Source organism: Rhinolophus sinicus, chromosome 1, assembly GCF_057876585.1.
Source record: "Rhinolophus sinicus isolate RSI-liver-muscle chromosome 1, RSI-T2T, whole genome shotgun sequence".
Classification (NCBI taxonomy): Eukaryota; Metazoa; Chordata; class Mammalia; order Chiroptera; family Rhinolophidae; genus Rhinolophus; species Rhinolophus sinicus.
In genome coordinates this window covers 198613092-198635144 of record NC_142501.1, presented here as the reverse complement: position 1 = coordinate 198635144, position 22053 = coordinate 198613092, and the positions used below count along the sequence as shown (strand labels likewise).

The window sequence follows — 22053 nt, the reverse complement described above, 5'->3', positions numbered from 1 at the left end:
CCTCAAGACCCAACCCTATTTTGGCCTTCAGATGATTAAAATGCAAGTTTTTTTTTTTAAAGACTACAACTATCTTGCTTCCTAAGACTAGAGGCTATCCTAAAAAAGAATTAACTGCAAATTGTAGTCCAAATCATAACATCTTTTGGAAGTTTCTAGTTTTCCAATATGCCAATCTGTTCCATAAGTTAGTTATCAGTTCTTTGCTTAATAAGATGTCAATTAACAGACTTGACGATTTTATGCCACTTAAAATAAATCAGTATATTTTTAAAAGTCTATCAGCTTTCTGCTATATTTCCTTATTATGAATCCCTTTACATGAGTTTCTTTAGGATTATTTATGCAGTTTAGTTACAGCCCAATACTGTTCATTTCATACAACAGATTGAGGCCATTCAAAATAACCTTAAATTCTCAAATTCGACTGTACTTAAGCAAGCCAAAAACTAAAATACTAATTTAAAGATTTTTGTCTCATCTATATTTAATGATGTCTGCGTTCTTGTACTTTGATTCATGGTAATAATTTATGTGTACTCCACTCATGTATATACAACAGACATTCCTAAGCACCTTTTATGGCCCAAAGATTATTGTTGGGCATTTTATGTGTCATCACAATTATTCCTCAAAACAATCTAGTGAGGTAGCTCATCATGTCTCCGTTTTAACCAACAGGGCAAACAATCCAGAAATTCCACTTTTAAGTATATACCCAAAAGAATTCAAAGCAGGGACTCAAACAGGTAGGTACTGTATACCCATGTTCATAGCAGCATTATTCACAATAACCAAGAGGTGGAAATAACCCAAGTGTCCATCAATGAACGAATGAACAAAATGTAGGATGAACATACACACATACAATAGGATATTAGTCAAAATAGGACAGACATTCTGACACATACAATACCATGGATGAACCTTAAGGACATTATGGGAAGTGAAATAAGCCAGTCACAAAATACTCTATAATTCCACTTACATGAGGGATGTAGAGTAGTCAAATTCATAAAGACAGAAAGTAGAATGTTTATTAGAAACTGTGAGTACTGGGGAGGGAATAGTTATTGTTCAACAGGCAGAATTTCAGTTTAAGAGGATGAAAAAGTTTCTAGAAATGGATGGTGATGACGGTTGCACAACAATGTGAATATACATAATGTCATGGAACTATACTTTTAAGAACGGTTAAACTGGTAAATTTTATGTATATTGATCACAATAACAAGAAGAAATAAGAACAGGTTTAGTTTCTTTTTACTTATTTATCGCTATATACAAAGGTTGAAATGTTTAACTGTGATATTGAAGACGTTATACATAGCACATTCTTTTACCTGCAGTGATCATGGATTTAAAGCAGGACTTCTGGTCTATTCGTGGCCATATAATATACTTCGCCTTTGGTCTCTTGTGTCGCAATGTTAAGAAACACAGGGTTAGACTCATACCAGTTGCCATAGGCACTACAAAGCAGCTGGTCACTGTGTGGACACCTAGGAATAAAAAGTAAAACAGAAATTATTCCACTGATAAACCAGTATCCTTCATGAAGAAATTACATACTTCTAGCAAATAATAAGAGTGGTAGATTTAGTGCTCCCACTGTACTCGCTCTCAGGAAGCTCACTGCCAAATTCATCCTCTATGCTTATGACTCTGACTTTCTATCTTATTCTAAAGGTATATATATATATATATATATATATATATATATATATATATATATATATATATGTATTTTTTTTCAAAAGCTATATATATCCTTTTTGGAAAGAGGCATTAATATAAGAAATTAGGCAAAGGTATGTATGGCTGGTCAGCCAAAAGTATTACGATTAACACAGTACATACCAGCCAACTTTATGATGTCCAGGACCAAAGAATTGGTAATTTTGTTCAAAAGGCTAGAACCTGCAGCTTTTGGTTGCACAGCAGAAATATCACCCGATCGTCCAATTCCGTGAATGAACCTAAGCAAAAAATGGGCCAACAACTGGACAAAAATATTCAGTGTTCAGAGCAATCCACTGTATAAGTATACAAATACAATAACTAAATAATACCAGAAGCGATACTTGACTCCTGTAGATGTAGTTCATAAACTATTAATAATATGAAAATATACTATTAGATTAAAACAAATTCATCAATTATGCTGCGGTGCTCCAAAGATGGCCACCATCAATTCCTTTCCTCTCTGTGCCCACATGGTACTGCCACACCAAGAGATGAGTCTAATTCCCTCCACTTGAACCTGGGCTGGCCATAGTGATTTCCTTGGCCAGAAAGAATCTAGCAGAAGTGATGGTCTGGATCTTCAGAGCTGGGTCATAAGAAGGCTTCAAGCTTTCCACCTGGCCTCTTGAAGGGCTTGTTCTGGGGGGCTCCCTCTTATAATTCAGATGCCATGCTGGGAGAAGCCAAAGCCACATGGAAAGGCCATCTGAGCTCCCAGCAATCTACATGACTCAACTGGGATAAATTGCCCAGTTGAACCTTCAGCGACTAAATTCTTCAGCCAACAACTGACTACAACTACATGAGAGACCCAAAGCGATAATCACCGGGCTGAACCCAACTGACCCACAGAACTATGAGAGAGAATAATAAATGACTGTTTTGAGTCACTAAGTTTTCAAGTGGTTTGTTATGCAGCAGTAGAAAAGCAGAATATATGCAACACTAAATTATCTTCTTTCTTTCCTCTTCCCCTAACCATAGCAGTGGGCTAAGTTCCAATGGGGATGAGCTGTTTCAAATATTGCCTTAATTTTAAAAGAACTAGACGCTCCTTGAAAATTAAGCGTGCAAATCCACTCATTTTAAACTAGATGTTATACACTATTTAAAAAGACTTCTGGATATTCTTCAAAATAAAACATCTGTTTGTAATTTATAGTTAGATTGGAAATTCTGCACACTGGAATTACCACAGAACACTAGTTTGCACTTCATTACCACTGAAACCTCATGTACAAAGCCTTTTTTTACACGGAATATCAACCATGTTATCAGCCCATTTTTGACCATGAATTTTTCATCCAAGTTATACCTTCATTATCATTAGCTTTGACTGCAATGTTTTTTCTAAATTGACATATAACATTCTATTAGTTTCCACATAATCATTCAACACTTGTATATATTGTGGAATCAAGTCCATCACCACACATAGTTACAATTTTTTTTCTTGTGATAAGAACATTAAAGGTCTATTCTGTTAGCAACTTTCAAATATACAATACAGTATTGTTAACTAATTACCACGCTGTACATTACTTCCCATGGCTTACTTATTTTATAACTGGAAGTTTGTATCTTTTGACAGAACTAGAAGTGTGGTGACTTTGATTGAAATAAAATTCTACTACCCCCAGGAAAATTCTTTCATGATCTAAAATCATGGAAGACAGGAGTTGTTAAGAGTTTACCTATATTTCACAGAAAGCCTGGAAAACAGAAAAATGATTACATTTGGAACCACTATCAATTAGTTATCAGAATTGATGAAAAGCTTTCTGAAATAATGCAAGAGTGATGTAATAATCGAAAATTAAATTTAATATACCTTTTCCTACACTTACTGCAACAAAGCAAGGTACTTATAAAGTGGGATTCAGTTTAGACGTAGATGAATAATGTTTTAAAGCTCTACTTATTATACATCATTCTCTAAAAAAAACTTACAATTGTAGAAAAGAAACATGGAAAAGCGTAAGTAACCTTAACATATTTTAAACTCTTACAGCCAAGTAAGTTTATTAGGTTAAACATTCTTAATAGAATGAATAGGCAGTTTTGTTAACCACCCAGAACCTGACAAGGTAACCACCACATACCAGAACTTTTACGCTACTGTCTTGAAAAACACCAGATAAATTGTTTCCATTTCCCTGTTGCATCTTGTTTTCATGTCCATTTGAAGGGAGTTCAAGAAGTAAGTTACAAGCAGACATTTTATAATATGATGAATACTGCCACCACTGTTTCTAAGCAAAAAACAAAGTTTTCACAAGCTACTTGAAAAAAATACCTGTAATGACGTCGAGCAACTAATGTAGATGCCACTCTCCCTTCCCTTTCTCCCACACCACAGTTGCCCAGGAAATTGTTGCTATCCATTATTGCAAGCTCATGTAGAAAGAGTTCAAGTGTACTTTCATCCCAACCATTCTCTGGACATTTGCCCTTAAAAACAAACAAACAAAAACTTATATTTAAGAAAACCATGCATGGTTCCCTAAAACCCTACTGCAAGGAATTTTAAAACTTTTTAAAGTGTATTTTGCTATGCTCCTTGCTGTCTAAAATTCAGACATAAATTCAGCCCTATGAAGAAACCTCGAATAGGCAAAACGTGTATGTTACACTGCGTCACACTTATCTACAGATTGTAAGAAATGATAATAAATGCACACGGCCAGATTTACTTAAAGTTGCAGTTAAGGTAACTGGAAATCATAAACCTTATCTACAACGAAGTTCTTCCAACCACATTGTTAAAACTACGGGCTGTCAAACGTCAACGAAATTAAAATTCAGGAACGCTGGCAGGCGCAGGACCGGTGAAGTTCCGGGGAGGCCCTTGGTTCCACGTGGGATATCGCGGTTTACAAATGTAAGGTGTTCCTCGAGTCCTTGGGAGTGAAAGATGGCAGGTGCGAACATGGCCCTTTCCGCAAACAAACAAAGTAAACCCATTGGGACTTGCCCCCCTCACTGCCGCAGCCCGAGACTAGGCACAACGAGACTCAAAATCCCGACCCTACACACCCCCTAATAACACGCTCTGGATTTTGCTGGCTTTGGTGAGGTTGAGAACGAGCTGAGCACAGCAAGTCAGCACAGTGCACGCCACGCTGCGACGGACTCTGGGGACAGGTCCCAACCAGCAACAGAAGGGGTGAGGCAGGATCGGCACTAACAGGAGGGCGGGGCGGAGCCTGGGGGCGCGGCGGCTGGGGAGAGGTCCGACTGACAGCTCGGTACCTTCTCCAGAAGCAGCCGTATGAGGCACTCATGCGAGCGGCGGGCCTCACAGCCTTGCCGCACGTAAGCCGGCGACACCAGCCGCTCGCCCGCGGCGAAGCTCTCGCGGTTCATGTCGGCGGTGGCGACTGTGGCGGGAGAAGAGTCAACACAAGACCGACACACGACGGAACCAGGATGCAACTCGCCTCCTGGACGGTACGGCAAGGCCTTGGGACAAAAATCTGCATCTCGCTCTCGCACATGCGTGAACCACTCCCAACCGTGCACCAGAAACCGGAGGATTTGAGCATGCGCAGGGGTGTCAGCGCGTTTAGCGGGCTTCAAATCGTACTGAAAATTAGCCCCGCCTCCTTGCATCTGATTGGTCTAATTAATCACTAGTGTTCCTGAGACAGACTTGAAACCAGGACTTTGCACTTGTGCAGAGGGGCTGAGGAAAGTAAAGGGCAATTGCGTGGGCTTCTCTGAAGAAAAACTTTCTTAAGTTACTCTGTGATCCAGTCCTGTTGAATGGTGAGATTTGCGCACTCTGTGCTTCAGCCTTACGTAGACCATGTTTCTCATCCTTACCTTCAAACGTCTCAACATTTACAATTGCCTGACAACCCCTTATGAAATAGCAATGCCCCCCACTCCTTTTCTCTCTTGCACTACAGAGTTGTTAATCTTAACACTTATCATCACTGCCTGATTTGCCAGACGTGTTTTACACACACACACACCTATGAATGTAAACTCCCTGAAGACAGGGCCTTGGTTTTTGCTGTCCCACTCACCCCAACCACCCATCCCAAGCTTCAAGAACAGTGTCCAGAATATAGCAGGGGCTAAAATATTTTTTTAAATATTGAATTAATGATTTACTTTGACCACTCAACAGCTTAGCACTAGATGCCAGCGATACAGAAATGAAAAGGCAGGATCCTCGCCTTCAGTTTCCTTGCAATCTTCACCTTAGGTGAGTATGCAGTAATTCCTGACATTGCTCTTGTCCAGTGATGTGCAACAGCCCGTTTGCACTGGTTCATACTCGCTTGCAAGAGCTGATTGTTAAATGTTCAGTAATTTTGTGAGCTGGTTTCTAAATACAGCCACTCTTTAACAATACATTATGTAAGCTTACAATTAAGTTAATTACATTAAAAACAAAAGTAATAAATGCTTAAACTCATCACTTCCTAATTATTTTACTACATTTTACTATTATCTAGGCTTTTGACATTATTTATGTTGACGGTACCTTATGTAGTAGAAATGGAATATAATGATGCACACCTCTGTTCAACTCCTGTTTTAGTGGCATCATGTGAGTAGCTCAAAATTGGCCTTGGGAATATTTAGACCATGGAAATCAGCAAACGCTACAAATCGGGCCCTTACCTTCTCAGGTGTCGATTTTTAACACATACCAACTCACTGCTGTTCCCAGGGCATCCTGTCATTTATCAGCCATGGTACTTGTTAAATTGCATTTCAGTTGTTAATTTTCTGTCTTCCTTAACTAGACTCTGAGCTCCTGGTTGACTATATTTCATTTCTGTGTTCAAAGCATACACTGAACATATAATAGATGTTCAACAAATGTTTGTTGAATGATGTAGACAATTTGAGAAATGTGTAAAACTACACAGAAAGATAGATCGCAAAATAATTTAGCTTGTTTTTTAAAATAAGCATTAGCCTTCAAACTTTGAAAAAGTCAAGTTCTTATTCCCAAAATGCAGCTATTTTTACAACTTTTCCTTTGGAAAAGACTTCAAAGCTGCTTTGTCGATCACATGCAAAATGGGCAAAAATCGCAAGATCCATCTCGTTACTAGATGGACACACTGTTTTGAGCCAGCAGTTTCTCTCACATTATTCACCAGTCTTAATTTGGAAAAATGTTTGTTTCCCAAAACTAAATCCATCAAGATATGCCATCATTGAAGGATTCAAAAACACAGGCTGTGGAGATCATTTCAAAAGTGTTCCAAAATTATTTGCATCCATTCACTCACCCAATGAAAACTTTTTAGTACCTACTACTTTTAACAGATAGGGCAACATCAGAAAATGTCATGAGCTTTACGAAACATAACCTAGTTTAAAGTAGCTCCAACCTCTGTAGGTCTGAATTTTGCTTGTCTCACTAGTTGCATGACCTGAGCTTTGCTTTCCTCGTCTGTAAAATAGGAACGTGGAGGAGATAGTCACGGTGATTAAGTGAGATCTAACTGCTCAACAACATTTTCACCTTGACAGACTGACTATACAAATGGACAAGGGCCAGATCACACATGATAAGAATCCCAACCTACAACCCCTGCAGCAATCTGCCCGGAACAGTTAGGACGTAGTCAAGGACTCCCAGCTTCCCAATTTTTCCACCTGCGTCCCATTCAGGACTAAGCAGAGAAAGCCAAATATGTTCCCCAAACCAATGACGTAAGATGCCTGGTTCTCATTAACCCATCTCCACCGCCCCCTTGCCAACAACCTCCAACCAGAGGACACCTGAAGCCTTCCCTCTTTTTTGACTGTAAAGCTTTTCCACTCCCCTGCCTGCCTTTGAGTATGCCAAATGCAAATAACGGTTACTAACCCCCTTGGTCTAGCAAGCTCGAAATAAATAGTCTTTGTTTTTCGTTTATTTTGTTTATTTCCCTAGTTTTCCTGGAGACTCCACTGAGGCACAGTCTGCACTTTCCATCACCATGGACCCCAACCTTTGACCAGATGTGGTATCTACAGAAGCCCCTTGTGCCTTGCTACTTGTGGCTTGTCAAATCTATGCCAACATGGTAAGTCAGTACCAGATATGATCTCTGCTATCTTTGCATCACGTTCCTCATTTTCTAGTAAATCCTCCCTTTCCTTGTCCTCCAGTTGCCTCCCCAAATCCAATATCCCTCTTTGCCAAATCCAATATCCCAGTTGCCTCCCCACATCCAATATCTCTCTTTCCTCACCTCCGACAATTACTCCCTTCTTTTCCTCTTGACCAGGCCAGACCCCCTACCGTTTCCCAACAATTCTGCTAAGACCACAAAATGCTAGTTGCGTGTAAAAATCTATCCCTCCAGGTATGCAGGCAACTGTAGAATTTAAACTTTGGACCCAAGATAAATTAAAAGCTATAATTAAGGATCTCCCTACTCTCCAGCAAGACCAGCAACTATTCCTACAAGAATTTAAAATTCTTTCAGGTGCATATAACTCAGGGTCACCTAACATACATCAACTTGTCTACATGTTGTTGAAAACCTCCGATGCTAAATCTTAAGTGGCAGAAGCTGATTGGACTGGCCCAGAAAGTGATGTACAGGAAGGACCTCTCTTTCTACAATACATCTAGAGTCTAAAACAAAAAGCCTGAAAAGTAGGGCAAAGTCTTGTAAAAGTTGTCTCCCCAAACATTTCCAATAAAAATTGATTGGACCATAATTCAATCATGCAAACAGAAAAGATGAAAACATAGGTTTTCATGATAGACTAGAAAAATACCTTCTGACAACATTCAGGAGTTAATGAAGGTGCCGGTGTAAAAGCAACCCTTTCATCTCCTACTGTCAGTGGAGTTAAACCTGAAACTGGAAGCCTAATTCAAAAATAGAAGTTAGAATGGGAAAGAGTACCTTTGCCTGAACTAAAACACCTGTCAGAACATTTTGAGAGGGGGTTAGAATAAAAATGAGACAGAATCCAAAATAAACTAGGATCTTGCAGATCAAACAGCTAAGTGGCCCACTTCCCAAGCAACCATCTTTGACAAGGACAGTGTAGATATTGTAAACAGAAGAAACACTGGGAAGAAAGAATATCCCAACTTATAGAAGAAAAACCAGGGCAAAGAAAATCCCTCAATTCTGGCCAATGAGGATGCTCTAGAGAGGTTAAAAATAAATTAATTTAAAAAATAAGTAAACTCTTAATATCCCGATTTACCCTTAAACACTCAGGTTGAATAAATATCATCAACCTCATCAATTCCTGGTAGATAGGGGCATTCTCTTACTACATTAAATTCCTCATCTTAGCTCAGCCTCTTCCTATCTCTCAAATAACCCACAGATTTTTCCTATCTCCCAGGTCTTTAACTATAATCCTTGGGCCCTTGAATGAAAAACATGTCTTTCTGCTCTGTGACATCACCCCTGCAGATTTAATAAGGAGAGACTTACTCTGCAAATGGAATTGTAATATTAAGCGCTCAACAGAGGAACTATTTCTTTAAATTCCAGAGAAGTCCTCTATTCATAGTCAAGTTATATGTGTTCCGGATATACCTATGCCTTCCCCATTATATTTGGTGCATACCCAGGTCAAGTTTTAACATCAGACCTGACATTCTATGACCTTCAAAGTCCACTGACATAGAAAAAATAATTGGGGCAGAATCTGGACAGTATATAGATCCAATGAAACTCTTATCCAAATATCTTCAATATCCCTTGAAATCAGAAGCAAAGGAAGGGTTCAAAGCTAGAGCTGAAGGCCTTATATCCAAAGGTCTTCCCAGACCCTGCACTTCCCAGACCCTGTTGTAACATTCTGGTCTTGCCAGTGAAGAAACCAAATGGATACGGATATCGGTTTTTCCAAGACCTCGGGACAATCAACAACGTTTTTCTCCCTCACTTACCATTAGTACCTATCTTGGCATCAGATCTACCTGAAACTATTATCCTTGCTTCACTGTAGTGGACCTTTGCTTTGCCCTGTTTTGATGGGTCCATCCAGGATGCCACATTGCGGTCGTCATCATGGCTCCCTAGTCTCCTTGGTTTATGACAATTTCTCAGCTTTTTCTTGTTTTCAATGGCTGGGACAGTTTTGAGGCGTACTGGTCGGGTATCTTCAGAGTGTTCCGTAGTTGGTCTTGCTAATCCTCTCTTTGTTGTCTATTTCCCTGATTTCTGGTCTTGTCTTTATTATTTCTTTCCTTCTATTTTCTTTGCACTTATTTTCTATTCTTTAACTAACTCTTGAGATAAAACCGTAGCTCAGAAAGGTTTGGTCTTTTTTTCTTTTCTGCTATATGTTGTTGTTTTTCACCCCATTTTCCCCAACCCCCTACTATTAGCAAACTCAATTGTGGTTTCTATAAAAACCTAAGGGTAAAAAGGACAGTCCAGCTCCAGAGGCCAGGAAAACTGCATGAAGGGAGTGGGAGTGGGAGTGGGGGGGGGGGGTAGATTCACAGCAAGTGGCGAAGGAGAGAGAGAAGAGACCAGATTTTCAATGATGAGAATGTTTGGAAATGAAATGCTGTATACTCTGGAGGAAATCCCCATACCCCATGTGCCTGTGAAATACTTAGTAAAATAGTTTTTCTTGTTAACCCACTATGGGATTGGATGTGTTTTGGGGATGCTTTCAAGCACTAAATTCTGCTGTAAAGGTGGTGTAGAGTAAAGGTGGGTACAGTCAAAAGCACCTGGTCCCTTCTGACTTCCGCTACTAAGAGCTAACCCTGAGCATGTGTGCCAGGTGCCGCTCTAAGGACCTTACCTGCAGGAGCTCATCCAATCCTCCCAGCAACCCGATGGGGTAGGTACGATTGTCCTCATCCCATTTTACAATAGAAGAAGCTAAGCTATGGAGAAGTCAGGTGAGATAGCACCGTTCGTCAAGGGAATAGCCAGGATTCACACCAGGCTGTTTGGCCCTGGGAACTATATTCATATCCACTCCCAAACACTGTCAGAGCCAAGAGGCATTGCATGTACTAGGCTTTAGTCAGGTTATGCAGCCTCGAAGTTTTGTCCCCTGGGATGAGAATGGACTAACAATAATATAGCCAGAAAGGGAAAGAGGACAGGCTGCCAAGAAGCGTGTTCTTAAGTCATAAAGCCCATTAAACCCCATCAGCAGGAAAGACCCCTGCCATATTCATGCCAGGATTCCTGATGCTGAAAACCAGAAGGCATCACCGTCTCATCCACTCCATCACCGCTCAGATCTCGTCTGCCAGCAATTTTGTCATGCCTCACCCCACCCCTTTCTCTCCACATCCCCCCATCACCACCTACTCCGGGTCTCTGTCATCTCCCCTTGGACAACTGTAATGACCTACTGGCTTCCACTTTTGTGTATCACCCCTCATCCCTGTCTAGTTACCACTCAGCAGAGAGAATTATCTTTTAAGTAAGTATACATCAAACCACATCCTTCCGCTGCCTAGAACCCTTCAACAGTTTCCCATCACACTGAGTGTTCAATCCAGACCCCTCGTCTTGTAAGGCCCTACAATGTCTGGTCCCCACTGACATCGAGTGCTATCCTCCCTCTGGCTGGTGGGCCCCCACCCCACTCACCTTGAAGACCCTGAAACACATCATTTTTCTCTTCCCACATGCTGTGCCTGCTGCCTTAAATGACCTGCCCCTTCTCATTTTGCATGGCTGTCTCCTACTTTTCCTTCAATGTAAATGTCACCTCTTCTGAGAAGCCTTCCCTGACCACATTATCTAAGTAGGAATGTAGTTTGAAGTAAATTATATGTGTGTGTGTGTGTGTGTGTGTGTGTGTGTGTGTGTGTATTCACCTCAAATTCTTTTTATGAGTTGTGTAGTGTCTGGATTAGAAGCTCCTGGAAGATAGGAACCCTGATATTTCAGCTACTCTTCCTAGCACCTAGGGTGTGCCTGTCACATGGCAAGCATTCACAAACATTTGTTTAGTGAATAAATGATAGGAACGGATGCCAGAGTTTGCTGATCATTGGGTGGTTGCTGAATGAACCCAGATGCGGAAAGAAGAGAGAGAGCAGGGACCAGGGATGAATGGGTGGCACCTCATGTTGGAGGGTATTTTAAATTGAGGAGGTGTTTTCCAATGGCAGATGCAAATAGACAATGACCACACCACTTTGTCATTCCACTCACATGTGTGCTAAAGTGTTCGGGGTAGGGGAAATGACAAGTCTCTTAAGAAGCATGGTAGGATCTGGCTGTCATCAACCTCATTAATGAGGCAGCTTAAGCAATTTGAAGCAAAATAACTTCCACACTGAGGCCAAGCTTCAAAGAGCAGTCGGAAGGAGGAAGTGAGGGAGCCATAGAATCAGTAACTAGGTTGCTCAAAGAAGTCTCCTGTGATTAGAAAGAGGGGGAGAAATGTAGTAATTACATTTTGCTGAGACTCAGAGAATTCAGAAAGCGTGGTCTCGCCTTCATCTTCTCTATTTCAGATGGAGAGAGATGAAAAGAAAGTAGAGGTGGAAAGTAATTTCAGACCTTCCCTGGGAAGAGTAAAGCCGTTCTCTCTCCAGAGGGAGGAGAGGTAGGTAGAGAAAGCCTCCTCCCAGCAGTAAAACTGTGGAGAGTGTTAACAAAGTTGTGATACCCCCATTAAAACCAGGAGCAAGAGGAAAGCTGCAGGACACTTGTCAGGAGTCTGTGAACTAACCCACAGCCTGGGGCTGGCTCAGAGCTGGGAGGAGTTTCAGAGGCCTTGGACTTAGAGTGATGGTGAGTGGCAGACAGGGAAAAAGGCAAGTGGTCAAGTAGTTGGTGGCAAACAGGCAGGTAGAGTTCCGAGCCTGGCTCTTCTTCCTCCAGCATTAAGTTTGTGCAAATGACCTAATCTCTCTGGGGCCCAACTTGCTCCTTCTTAATTCTAGAAACAAATTAAGTTTGGCCAATTAAATATACTTGAATGAGACTTGGAAGGTGGAGAATTATTCCTGCTTCTTTCCACTATATGTTGTCATTGGCAAGCTACGAAGTAGGGACGCGAGGTCTGTAGGGCCTGTCAGAGTCCATTCTCCAGCGTCCTGGGTGTCTAGAGACAGTGTGCCTTTCTGATACCAGGAACACAACCTCAGCTGTGGGTTCCTGCCATCAGTAGCCCTAGAAGTGGCCTCAAGGTAATAGCACCCCAGTGGGTCAGCTCTGCAGTATTCTGGAAGTCATTTCCAGAAGCCCTGTTAAGAGCCCACACCCATAGATCTCCCAGTGGTTTTGTAAATACCTTATTCCCTACATTACATTTCCTACATGTCTGCTTCCTACACTCAAGCCTGACTACTACATAAGGTGTTTGTGTTTCTTTCCTTCACAATCTCAACTGTGCACCACATTTTTACAAATGAAAAAAAAATTTTTTAACATCATTCGCTTCACCTAGTAACATTATTTTTCCTGAGCTATTCACACCTGAGATTAACCAATTACCCCATCCCTGTATAACTAAGCCTAAAGCCTTGTCATCCCCTGCTGACAGCTGCCCAAACTGCAACGATAATGACGGGAAGGGAATAATCAGTCGGGATAGAGCAGATTCACAATCCCAAACTAAGAGAGTGAAGCCCTATCAATATTGACATTCTTATGGAATACTGAAAATGGAGACGTTGAGAGGAAAGAATTTCTCCAGTATTGCCCAGGAGAGATGGAGCATTGATGACTCAATATGAATCTTCCCGTCAGCTTGGTTGACTCAGCATTTTAATCCAGAATGACTCACCATGCCTCACTGCTGACTGTATTACTTAAAAATAGCCGCTCCCTTCAAAATGGACTTAGATCCTTTTTGGAAGGAGACAGAAAGCAAACACTCTGCAACCGTCTCATCTTAACTTAATTTCCCTTTTGATAAAAGAATATGCTGAACATCTGACTCGTGTGCGGGTGTGGTTGTCCCTTCTTTATATCCCTGGACACTAATAAGTAAGCATTCTAGACTTTTCTCCAGTCTTTTGTGAGTCTGAAATCATTTTATCAATAATTCAGTTCTACCGAGAACTGAGAACAATTTGTGAACCTACAGACCTGAGTCAAAATCTGAGCTCATCTCTATGAGAAGCCCATCAACACCTAGACCTTATTTTACCCCTATAGCCTGACTTGCATTTCCAACAGTGGGCACACATACAGTCCTTGGTCAATTCTTAATTATCTGCGTGTGGCGTATTCAAAACCATTTATTTTTATTCAATGAGGAGACTAGTTGAAAAGGCCAGGCTCTGAGTTCAAGAGAGAATGTGTTCAAATACTGACTCTGCACCTTCCTGGCTCTGTGATCTTGGACAAGTGACTTCATTTCTCTGTGTTACACTTTCCTAATCTATAAAAAAGGAGCCAATAAGAATACCTACTTTGTATAAGATAGAGGTTATATAAAGAACTACACTGTCAGATGGTTGCTGAACTTATCATGGTGATCACTTCTTTAGGTCTGTAAATGTTGAATAACTATGGTGTAGCCCTGAAACTAATACAATAGTACCTCAGTTTTTTAACATCTCTGTTGACAAACTTTTCAATTTATGAACACCGTAAACCCAGAAGTAAATGCTTCGGTTTTTGAACACGCCTTGGAAGTCGAACATGTCATGCAGCTTCCATTGAGTGCAAGATCCTGAGGCCTAGCTGTCGGCTGTTTTCGAACATTTCAGAACTTGAATGGTCTTCCGGAATGAATTATGTTTGAAAACAGAGGTACCACTGTATAATATTGTATATTAACTATATTTTTAATAAAAATCTTTTTAAAAATCCCATAAACACAATCTTCACTCTTTCATTTTAACAGATCATACCTTGATTTAATCCTCATTAAAGATCATTTCTAAAGACTTTGGCTTTTAAGAAACTTCTTAGCAACTACAGTATGATGACCACGTTTTATAGAACACCTCTCTCTCACCACTGCCACACACATACCTATCCTTAATAAATAGTAGCAATAGATATTATTTGCTGGATACTACAGGAATGCAAAACTGAGGAGGCCACAATCAAAACCCTTTAGAACTAGCTGATCTAGTAGGGAGGATGCAGCTTGTACATAAGTAACTATAACAGCCGGAATGGGATGTGCCATATGACTGACGATTCCATCCAATTTAGACATCAAGTTTAAGTAGGAGGTAGCATTGGAAAGTGAACTAGGGCTCTGTCCGAAGTTAGGTAGAAAGTGGTCCAGAAAGAGGGAAGTGAAAGAGCAATATTGTGGAGCAAAAACAAGCCTGGTAGCCTCTCTGGGGAAGGCTTTAAAGGCCAATTTGAACTTGAAGAGTCAGATTGCAAAACCAGTCACTAATGCTTCACCCAGGTATCCGAGCCCTTAGGTAATTCTTCCCCATGGGGATGCTGAACTTGGTCATGCCACTTGCTTTGACCAGTAGGATGACTGGTACCAAACGTGATTCAGATAGAAACACGAAACGGGCTTGCATATTTGGGCTGACTCTAATGACCCACTTGGAACCTTTCTGGCACCACCTGAACAAGCTTGCTTGAGCCAGTTGGGTGTTGATGAGAAATATGTGTTCAGTGCTCTCCACCACCACCCACAGTCGGCACTGTCAGGGGAACAGCAACCTAGCTCCCTGCAGTTGACCAGAGAAGCCAAGAGGGAGCCCAGTCAAGACCAGCAAAAGAATCACCCAGCTGGGCCCAACCCAAATCACAACCTACAGAACCATGAGCAAAAAAGATGGTGGTTGTTTTAAGCCTCTGCATTTTGGGGTAGTTTGTTAATGCAGCAAAAGCTTGCTGATAATGGAGAACCATTCAAAGACAGGGGCAGGTAAGTGATGTGAGCAAATATGATATGCTATCCAGATGGATATGCATTTGGAAAACTGGAGGCACATCATAAATACTAGATTAGACAAAATAATTCCTAACATCACCTTACTTCAGAATACATAAATTGACAAGTAATTATCGAGTGCAGAAGAAAGCAGTTCATGGTGTCCTGTAACCTTGCTACACAAAGTGTTGTCTGTGGATCAACGGCATCGACATCCCAGGAGCTTACTGCAAACAGGGAGTTTGGGCTCCACTCCACACCCACTGAATCAGAATATGAATTTCAACAGCATCCCCAGGTGAGGCTTTAGCTCTCTTAAAGTTGGGGAAGCACTATCCTATCCTGAGAATACAAACTGGATCTGCATTGTGCACTTGTACCTAAGTCTTTCAAATTCTGGTTAGATTGGTTTTGTTGTTTTGTTTTGTTTTGTTTTACTTCTTTATATGCATCATTATACCCTGTTCTCTAGTATAGCTTTAGTAAGAGCAAAAACAAAAAATGACCTTTATCCTTTGAAGTGGTATGATCAAGACGCCGTGTGCGTGTGTGTGTGTGTGTGTGTGTGTGTGTGTGTGTGTGTGTGTGTGTTTTCTTGGGAACTGTGAGTAGGGCCCAGTAAATGAAAGTGCTTTCCCCTTCCAGGTTTTGAGGCAATTAAGAAATAAGACAAAGGATAAAGCTGAGGCCAAAACATCGTCACTGATAAAGTCTAAGGTAGAGACACTGTTGAATGGCTTCGTGTATGTCATACAGAATTAAACATGGCTTATCCAAAATCAGCGCTGGCACAGGGCAATCTTGCTGCCTGATTGGGGGAAGGTAGGAAATGAGTGAGAGGCTGAAGAAAGCCAGGGGAGTTACCTCTACATAAAAGGAAACAGTAGGAATGAGGATAGGTATGTGTGTGGTGGTGGTGAGAGAGAGGTGTTCCATAAAATGTGGTCATCATAGTTGCTTAGAAGTTTCTTAAAAGCCAAATTCTTTAGAAATGATCTTTAATGATGATTAATCAATGGTATGATCTGTTAAAATGAAATAGTAAAGATTGTAATTTGGGGGATTTTTAAAAAGATTTTTATTAAAAATATAACTAACATACAATATTATATTAGTCTCAGGTGTACACCATAGTTATTCAACATTTATAGACCTAAAGAAGTGATCACTATGATAAGTCCAGCTGGTTATCTGACACCACATTATCATAATATTATTGACTATATTCCCCATGCTGTACATTACATCCCCATGACTTACTTGTTTTATACCTGGAAATTTGGACCCCTTATTCCCCTTCTGCAACCCCTTTTTTAATTTATCAATTACAGTTGACACTCAGTATTATTTTATATTAATTTCAGGTGTACAGCATATGGTTAGACATTTATATAATTTAAGAAGTGATCCCCCCTGGGCTTCCCCAGTCGCTCAGGTGGTTGGAGCTCCATGCTCCTAACTCCAAAGGCTGTCGGTTCGATTCCCACATGGGCCAGTGGGCTCTCAACCACAAGGTTGCCAGTTCAATTCCTCGAGTCCCGCAAGGGATGGTGGGCTCCGCCCCCTGCAACTAAGATTGAACACGGCACCTTGAGCTGAGCTTCCCCTGAGCTCCCTGATGGCTCAGTTGGTTGGAGTGCATCCTCTCAACCACAAGGTTGCTGGTTTGACTCCCACAAGGGATGTTGGGCTGCGCCCCCTGCAACTAGCAATGGCAACTGGACCTGGAGCTGAGCTGCACCCTCCACAACTAAGACTGAAAGGACAACTTGACTTGGAAAAAAGTCCTGGAAGTACACCACACTGTTCCCCAATAAAGTCCTATTCCCCTTCCCACCCACCCCCCAAAAAAAGAAAGGAAGAGAGGGTTCTTTTAAAAAAAAAGAAAAAGAAGAAGCGATCCCCCTGACTAGTTTAGTAACCACCTGGCTAAATAGTTATTAGTATTATAGTATTATTGACTATATTCTCTACTTTACATCCCCATGACGATTTTGTAACTATCAATTTGTACTTCTTAACCTCTTCACCTTTTTTACTCTGCCCCTGACCCCTCCCATCTATCACCCCAACAAGGCTAGTACCCACCTGATACCATAAATAGTTATTACAATATTATTGATTATATTCCTTATGCTGTACCCTACATCCCCATACAACCAATCTGTACTTCTTAATCCCTTCCCCTTTCTTCACTAATACGCCCAATTCTCCTTCCATCTGGAAACCATCAAAATGTTTTCTGTATCTATGAGTTTGTTTCTGTTTTGTTTGTTAATTGTGTTCTTAGATTCCACATATAAGTGAAATCACATTGCATCTGTCTTTCTCTGTCTGATATACTGAACTCAGCACAACACCCTCCAGGTCCATCCGTGCTGCTATAGATGGCAAGAACACATTCCCTTCCGTGGCCGAGCAATATTCCATTGTATATATGTACCACCTCCACTTTATCCATTCATCCATCAGCAGACAGACACCCAGGCTGCCTCCACATCTTGGCCATTGTAAAAAATGCTGCAATGAACATGTGGATGCACACATCTCCTCAAAGTAGCATTTTGGGTTTCTTCGGATAAATACCCTGAAGTGGGATTACTGGGTCCTTCATTGTCCCTTCTATAGCCTTTGTTTTAAAGTCTATTTTATCTGGTATAAGTATTGCTATGTCAGCTTTTTTTGTTGTTTTCATTTCCCTTTTCATGAAATGTCTTTTTCCATCCCTTTCTGTCTGTGTGTGTCTTTCAATTTGAACTGAGTCTCTTGTAGGCAGCATATGTAAGGGTTTTGTTTTCTTATCCATTCGTCCCTCCTGTGTCTTTTGATTGGAGCATTTAATCCATTTACAATGAAGGTAATTGTTGGTAGATACGTAGCTATTGCCATTTTATTATTCATAATTTTGTTGTTTTTTTTCCCATCTTCAAGAAATCCCTCTAACATTCCTTGTAATACAGGTTTGGTGGTGATGAATTACTTTAGCTTTTTCTTGTTTGGGAAGCTCTTTATCTGTCCTTCAATTTTAAATGATAGCCTTTCTGGGCAGAGCAATCATAGTTGTAGGTCCTTGTTTTCCATCACATTGAATATTTTGTGCCAATCCCTTCCAGCCTGCAAAGTTCCTATAGAGAAATCAGCTGCCACTCTTATGGGAGCTCTCTTATAAGTTACTAAGTGCCTTTCTCTTACTGCTTTTAGGATTCTCTCTTTGTCTTTAACCTTTGCCATTCTAATCATAGTGTGTCTTGGTGTGGGCCTGTTTGGGGTCATCCTATTTGGGACTCTCTGTGCTTCTCGTACTTGTATGTCTGTTTCCTTCACCAGATTAGGAAAGTTTTCAGTCATTATTTCTTCAAGTAGGTTCTCAATCACTTGCTTTCTCTCTTCTCCTCCTGGTACCTCTATGATGCGAGTGTTGTTACACTTGATGTTGTCCCAGAGGTCTCTTAAACTCTCCTCATTTTTTTTGGATTTTTTTCTCTTTTTGCTGTTCCAATTGGGTGTTTCATGCTACCTTGTCTTCCAAATTGCTGATTCAATCCTCTCCTTCATCTGCTGGTGATTCCTTCTAGTGCATTCTTTATTTCAATTATTCTTCACTTCTAACTGGTTCTTTTTCATGGGTTCATGTCTTTGCTAGCTCTTTATTGAAGTTCTCACTAAGCATCCTTATAACCATTGTTTTGAACTCTGTCTCTGGGAGGTTGCTTGCCTCCATTTTGTTTAGTCTTTTTTCTGGATTTTTCTCCTGTTCTTTCATTTGGAACACATTTCTTTGTTTCCTCATCTTGACTGCCTCTCTTTTTATTTCTATGTATTAGGTAGACCTGCTACACCCCCCAGCCCCCAGTCTTGGCCAGGTGGCCTTATGTAGCAGGTGTTCTGTGAGGCCCAGTGACACGGTCTCCCTGGTCACCTGCTCCAGGTGCTCCAGGAATGTCCCTTGTGTTTGTTGTGTGCACCTTCCTGTTATAGTTGAGCCTTGGTTGCTATTGGCACGTCAGTGGGTGGGGTTGACCCTCAGGCTGACTGGCTGTGGGTTTTGGCCCTGTGCACAGCTTATGGGATGCTGTGTAGGAGGCTTACCCCACTGAGTGGGATTTGCCACAGCAGGCTCTGGTGCCTGTTGAGACCACCCTTTGTGTGTGCTGTTTGTGGGCTAATTGGGCGGTGCTCTGCTGTGGTCTGAAGCCAACCTCCAAGTATGTTGGTTCTAGGTCCTCTTGGGAGGGGCTCCAGTGCAGGTCCAGGTCAGCCACTGCCTGTGACTGGTGGGGTGGCTACCTGGTAGGAGCTATAAAGCAATCCACAGTTGTTTGCTGCCTGTGCTAGACCTGGAGGCATGTGGGAGAGGCCATGTGGCAAACTGAGGATGTCAGCCACCAGTACCAAGCCTGGGGTAGCTCCGCAAAAGCCAGGACAGCCTGAGGCCTGCTGTCACCTGCCAGCTCCCTTAAGGTTCAGCCACTGATAACATTTTGTGCAGTACTGAGTTGGGTGAGGCACGGCCTCAGGGAGTCACTAGAGTGGGAAGAATTGTGGTTACCATGTTGATGTAAATTCTGGTTTGGTGCCAGTGCTGAGCCTGGAGCAACTCAGCAAGTCTCAGAGCACACAGAGGCCAGTTGCTGCCTGCCTGGGGTCTGTCAGACTCTGATAGTTTTCCAAGAAAGAGAGCAGGGATGGCTGCTCACAGAGAAAGTGCCTCCGGTTGTGCACGAGTTAGGTAGGGCTGGTTCCCAGTGAGTCAGGGCAGAGCAGTGGAGCTCAACAGGCCAGTCAGGTTCAGATATGGCCAGAGGAGGCGGGCTAAACACAGGAAAGATGGCGCCTGCCTGCTGGCTGCATGAATATGTACCCTTTTCCCGGAAAATGCCGACTATCCTCCAGTCCTCCCCGTACAGGCACACACCTCAGTCTGCACCCCCAAATGTCTCCAAAGCCCCCCAAGTCATCATCCCTCCACTGGAGCCCAAGGTAAGTGCCCACGAACAAGTGAGTCTGTGTGTGGGCTGTTTAAGAGGACATCCGGTTTTCCCACAGCCTTCTGGACCACCTGAACAGTTGGAATCCCTGCTGTTTTTCAATGTCAGCTGTTGTGGGGGCTCCTCTTCTCAGCATCAGTACTCCAGGCTGGGGAGCTGGTGTGGGGAACTGGGGTCCCTCGGTCCTCTCAGGGAGACCATGGCAGCGGAGGTATCCCTCCTGGTTCTCCACTGCCACACACAGTTATGGGGCCCGTTCTGCAACTCCACTACTCTTACCAGTCTTGGCATGGATTCTTCTTTATATTTTCAGTTGTAGGACTTGTTTGCTAGACTTCAGATGGTTCTCCAGGTTGATTGTTCTATCATTGTAATTGTAATGTGTTGACAGAAGAACACAAGCACAGTGTTTATCTATTCCACCACCTTGGATCTCTCTCTGTGGGATTTTTTTTAAATGAGATTAGAGTTTAGGCTGAATGGTATTGATAACAAAAACACATTTGAAAGCTTATGAACAAGATGAGAAAGAAAAGCAATGTAGATTTGGAGGAAGTAGACTTTATTTGTGAAGATTGATATTTGGCCCAGGAGCGGAGAGAATATTCAAAAACTTCCATGTTACCCCATGACCTTAAGTTGCCCTAAGACACTCAACTCTTCTTATTAATAATGATCGTGACAACAGTGGCTAAGCTCTTAGAGCCCTTACTGTGTGCCAACTACTGAACTATAAGAACAAATTTTGCTTAAGCCTCATAACAAGTCAGGGAGATCAATATTTTTATTTCCAGTGTTCTCATTTCATGGATGAGGAAATCAAGACTTAGAAAGGTTAATACTCATCCATGGTCACACAACTAGTAAGTTGGAGAGCAAGGATTCAAACTCAGGTCACCAGTTCCTTCTTTCAACCTTGTCCCTTTTATCCTTGTTTTCTGGTCATCTATATTCATTACCATCTTTGTAAATCTTTTTAAATTTCTATTTCAAGTGTAGCACATTTTTGTGATAGTTCCAAAAAGTTAGAAACTACACATGAAAAAAAGAAAATAAGAATCGCCTGTAATTTCCCAGAGGGGTAACCATTGTTAAAATTGTGGTATGTATCCATTCAGTCTCTCTTCTGTGCGCATATTTATTTTGTAGTTGTTGTTATTGTTTTACAAAAAGAAGGAATACATTGTATATATGTTTTTTTTACCTGCTTTTTGCACTCAACTGTGCATTATAAACATTTACCATGTCATTCTAAACTATGTATTCTTCTAAAACATCATTTTAAAAATTGTGTTTTATTATATTATTTGAGTTCATCATAAAGTATTTAAACAATCTCCTATTATGACTTATTTAAGCTGTTAAAATATTTACACTACTATAAACAGTTCTAAGATGAAAATTTTTAGCCTCATGTTTGCACTTATCCTTATTTCAGGCACTATTTTTTGCCTCGTGCAAAGTCCTTTACTCTCCCCCTTTTTCCTCCTAAGGAATCCTCCACTTTTAGAAGTTACATAGAAGAGAGATGTCCTTTGAT

General features: G+C 41.3%; 1 protein-coding gene and 1 long non-coding RNA gene across 3 annotated transcripts in view; one reads left to right on the top strand and one right to left on the bottom strand.

The window, feature by feature from the left end:
- Positions 1–5208, bottom strand: part of SEPSECS (Sep (O-phosphoserine) tRNA:Sec (selenocysteine) tRNA synthase) — a 33647-nt gene extending 28439 nt beyond the window's left edge. Inside the window, exons 1-4 of one of the 2 annotated variants that reach the window (XM_019743905.3) lie at positions 4999–5208; positions 4043–4197; positions 1861–1979; positions 1344–1502 (exon numbers count right to left, since the gene is read on the bottom strand). In XM_019743905.3, coding sequence (XP_019599464.2) covers positions 1344–1502; positions 1861–1979; positions 4043–4197; positions 4999–5112 — 547 coding nt within the window. In that variant the 5' untranslated portion in view covers positions 5113–5208. Of the gene's footprint in view, positions 1–1343; positions 1503–1860; positions 1980–4042; positions 4198–4782; positions 4970–4998 lie in introns of those variants that run through there. The other variant, XM_019743906.3, reaches the window with a different exon arrangement.
- Positions 5209–5344: 136 nt separating this feature from the next.
- The window catches only part of LOC109453846 (uncharacterized), a 47457-nt gene continuing 30748 nt past the window's right edge, over positions 5345–22053 (top strand). The window contains exons 1-3 of the long non-coding RNA XR_012492793.1: positions 5345–5514; positions 5882–5959; positions 7652–7784. This is a non-coding gene — a long non-coding RNA (uncharacterized LOC109453846). The remainder of the gene's footprint in view (positions 5515–5881; positions 5960–7651; positions 7785–22053) is intronic.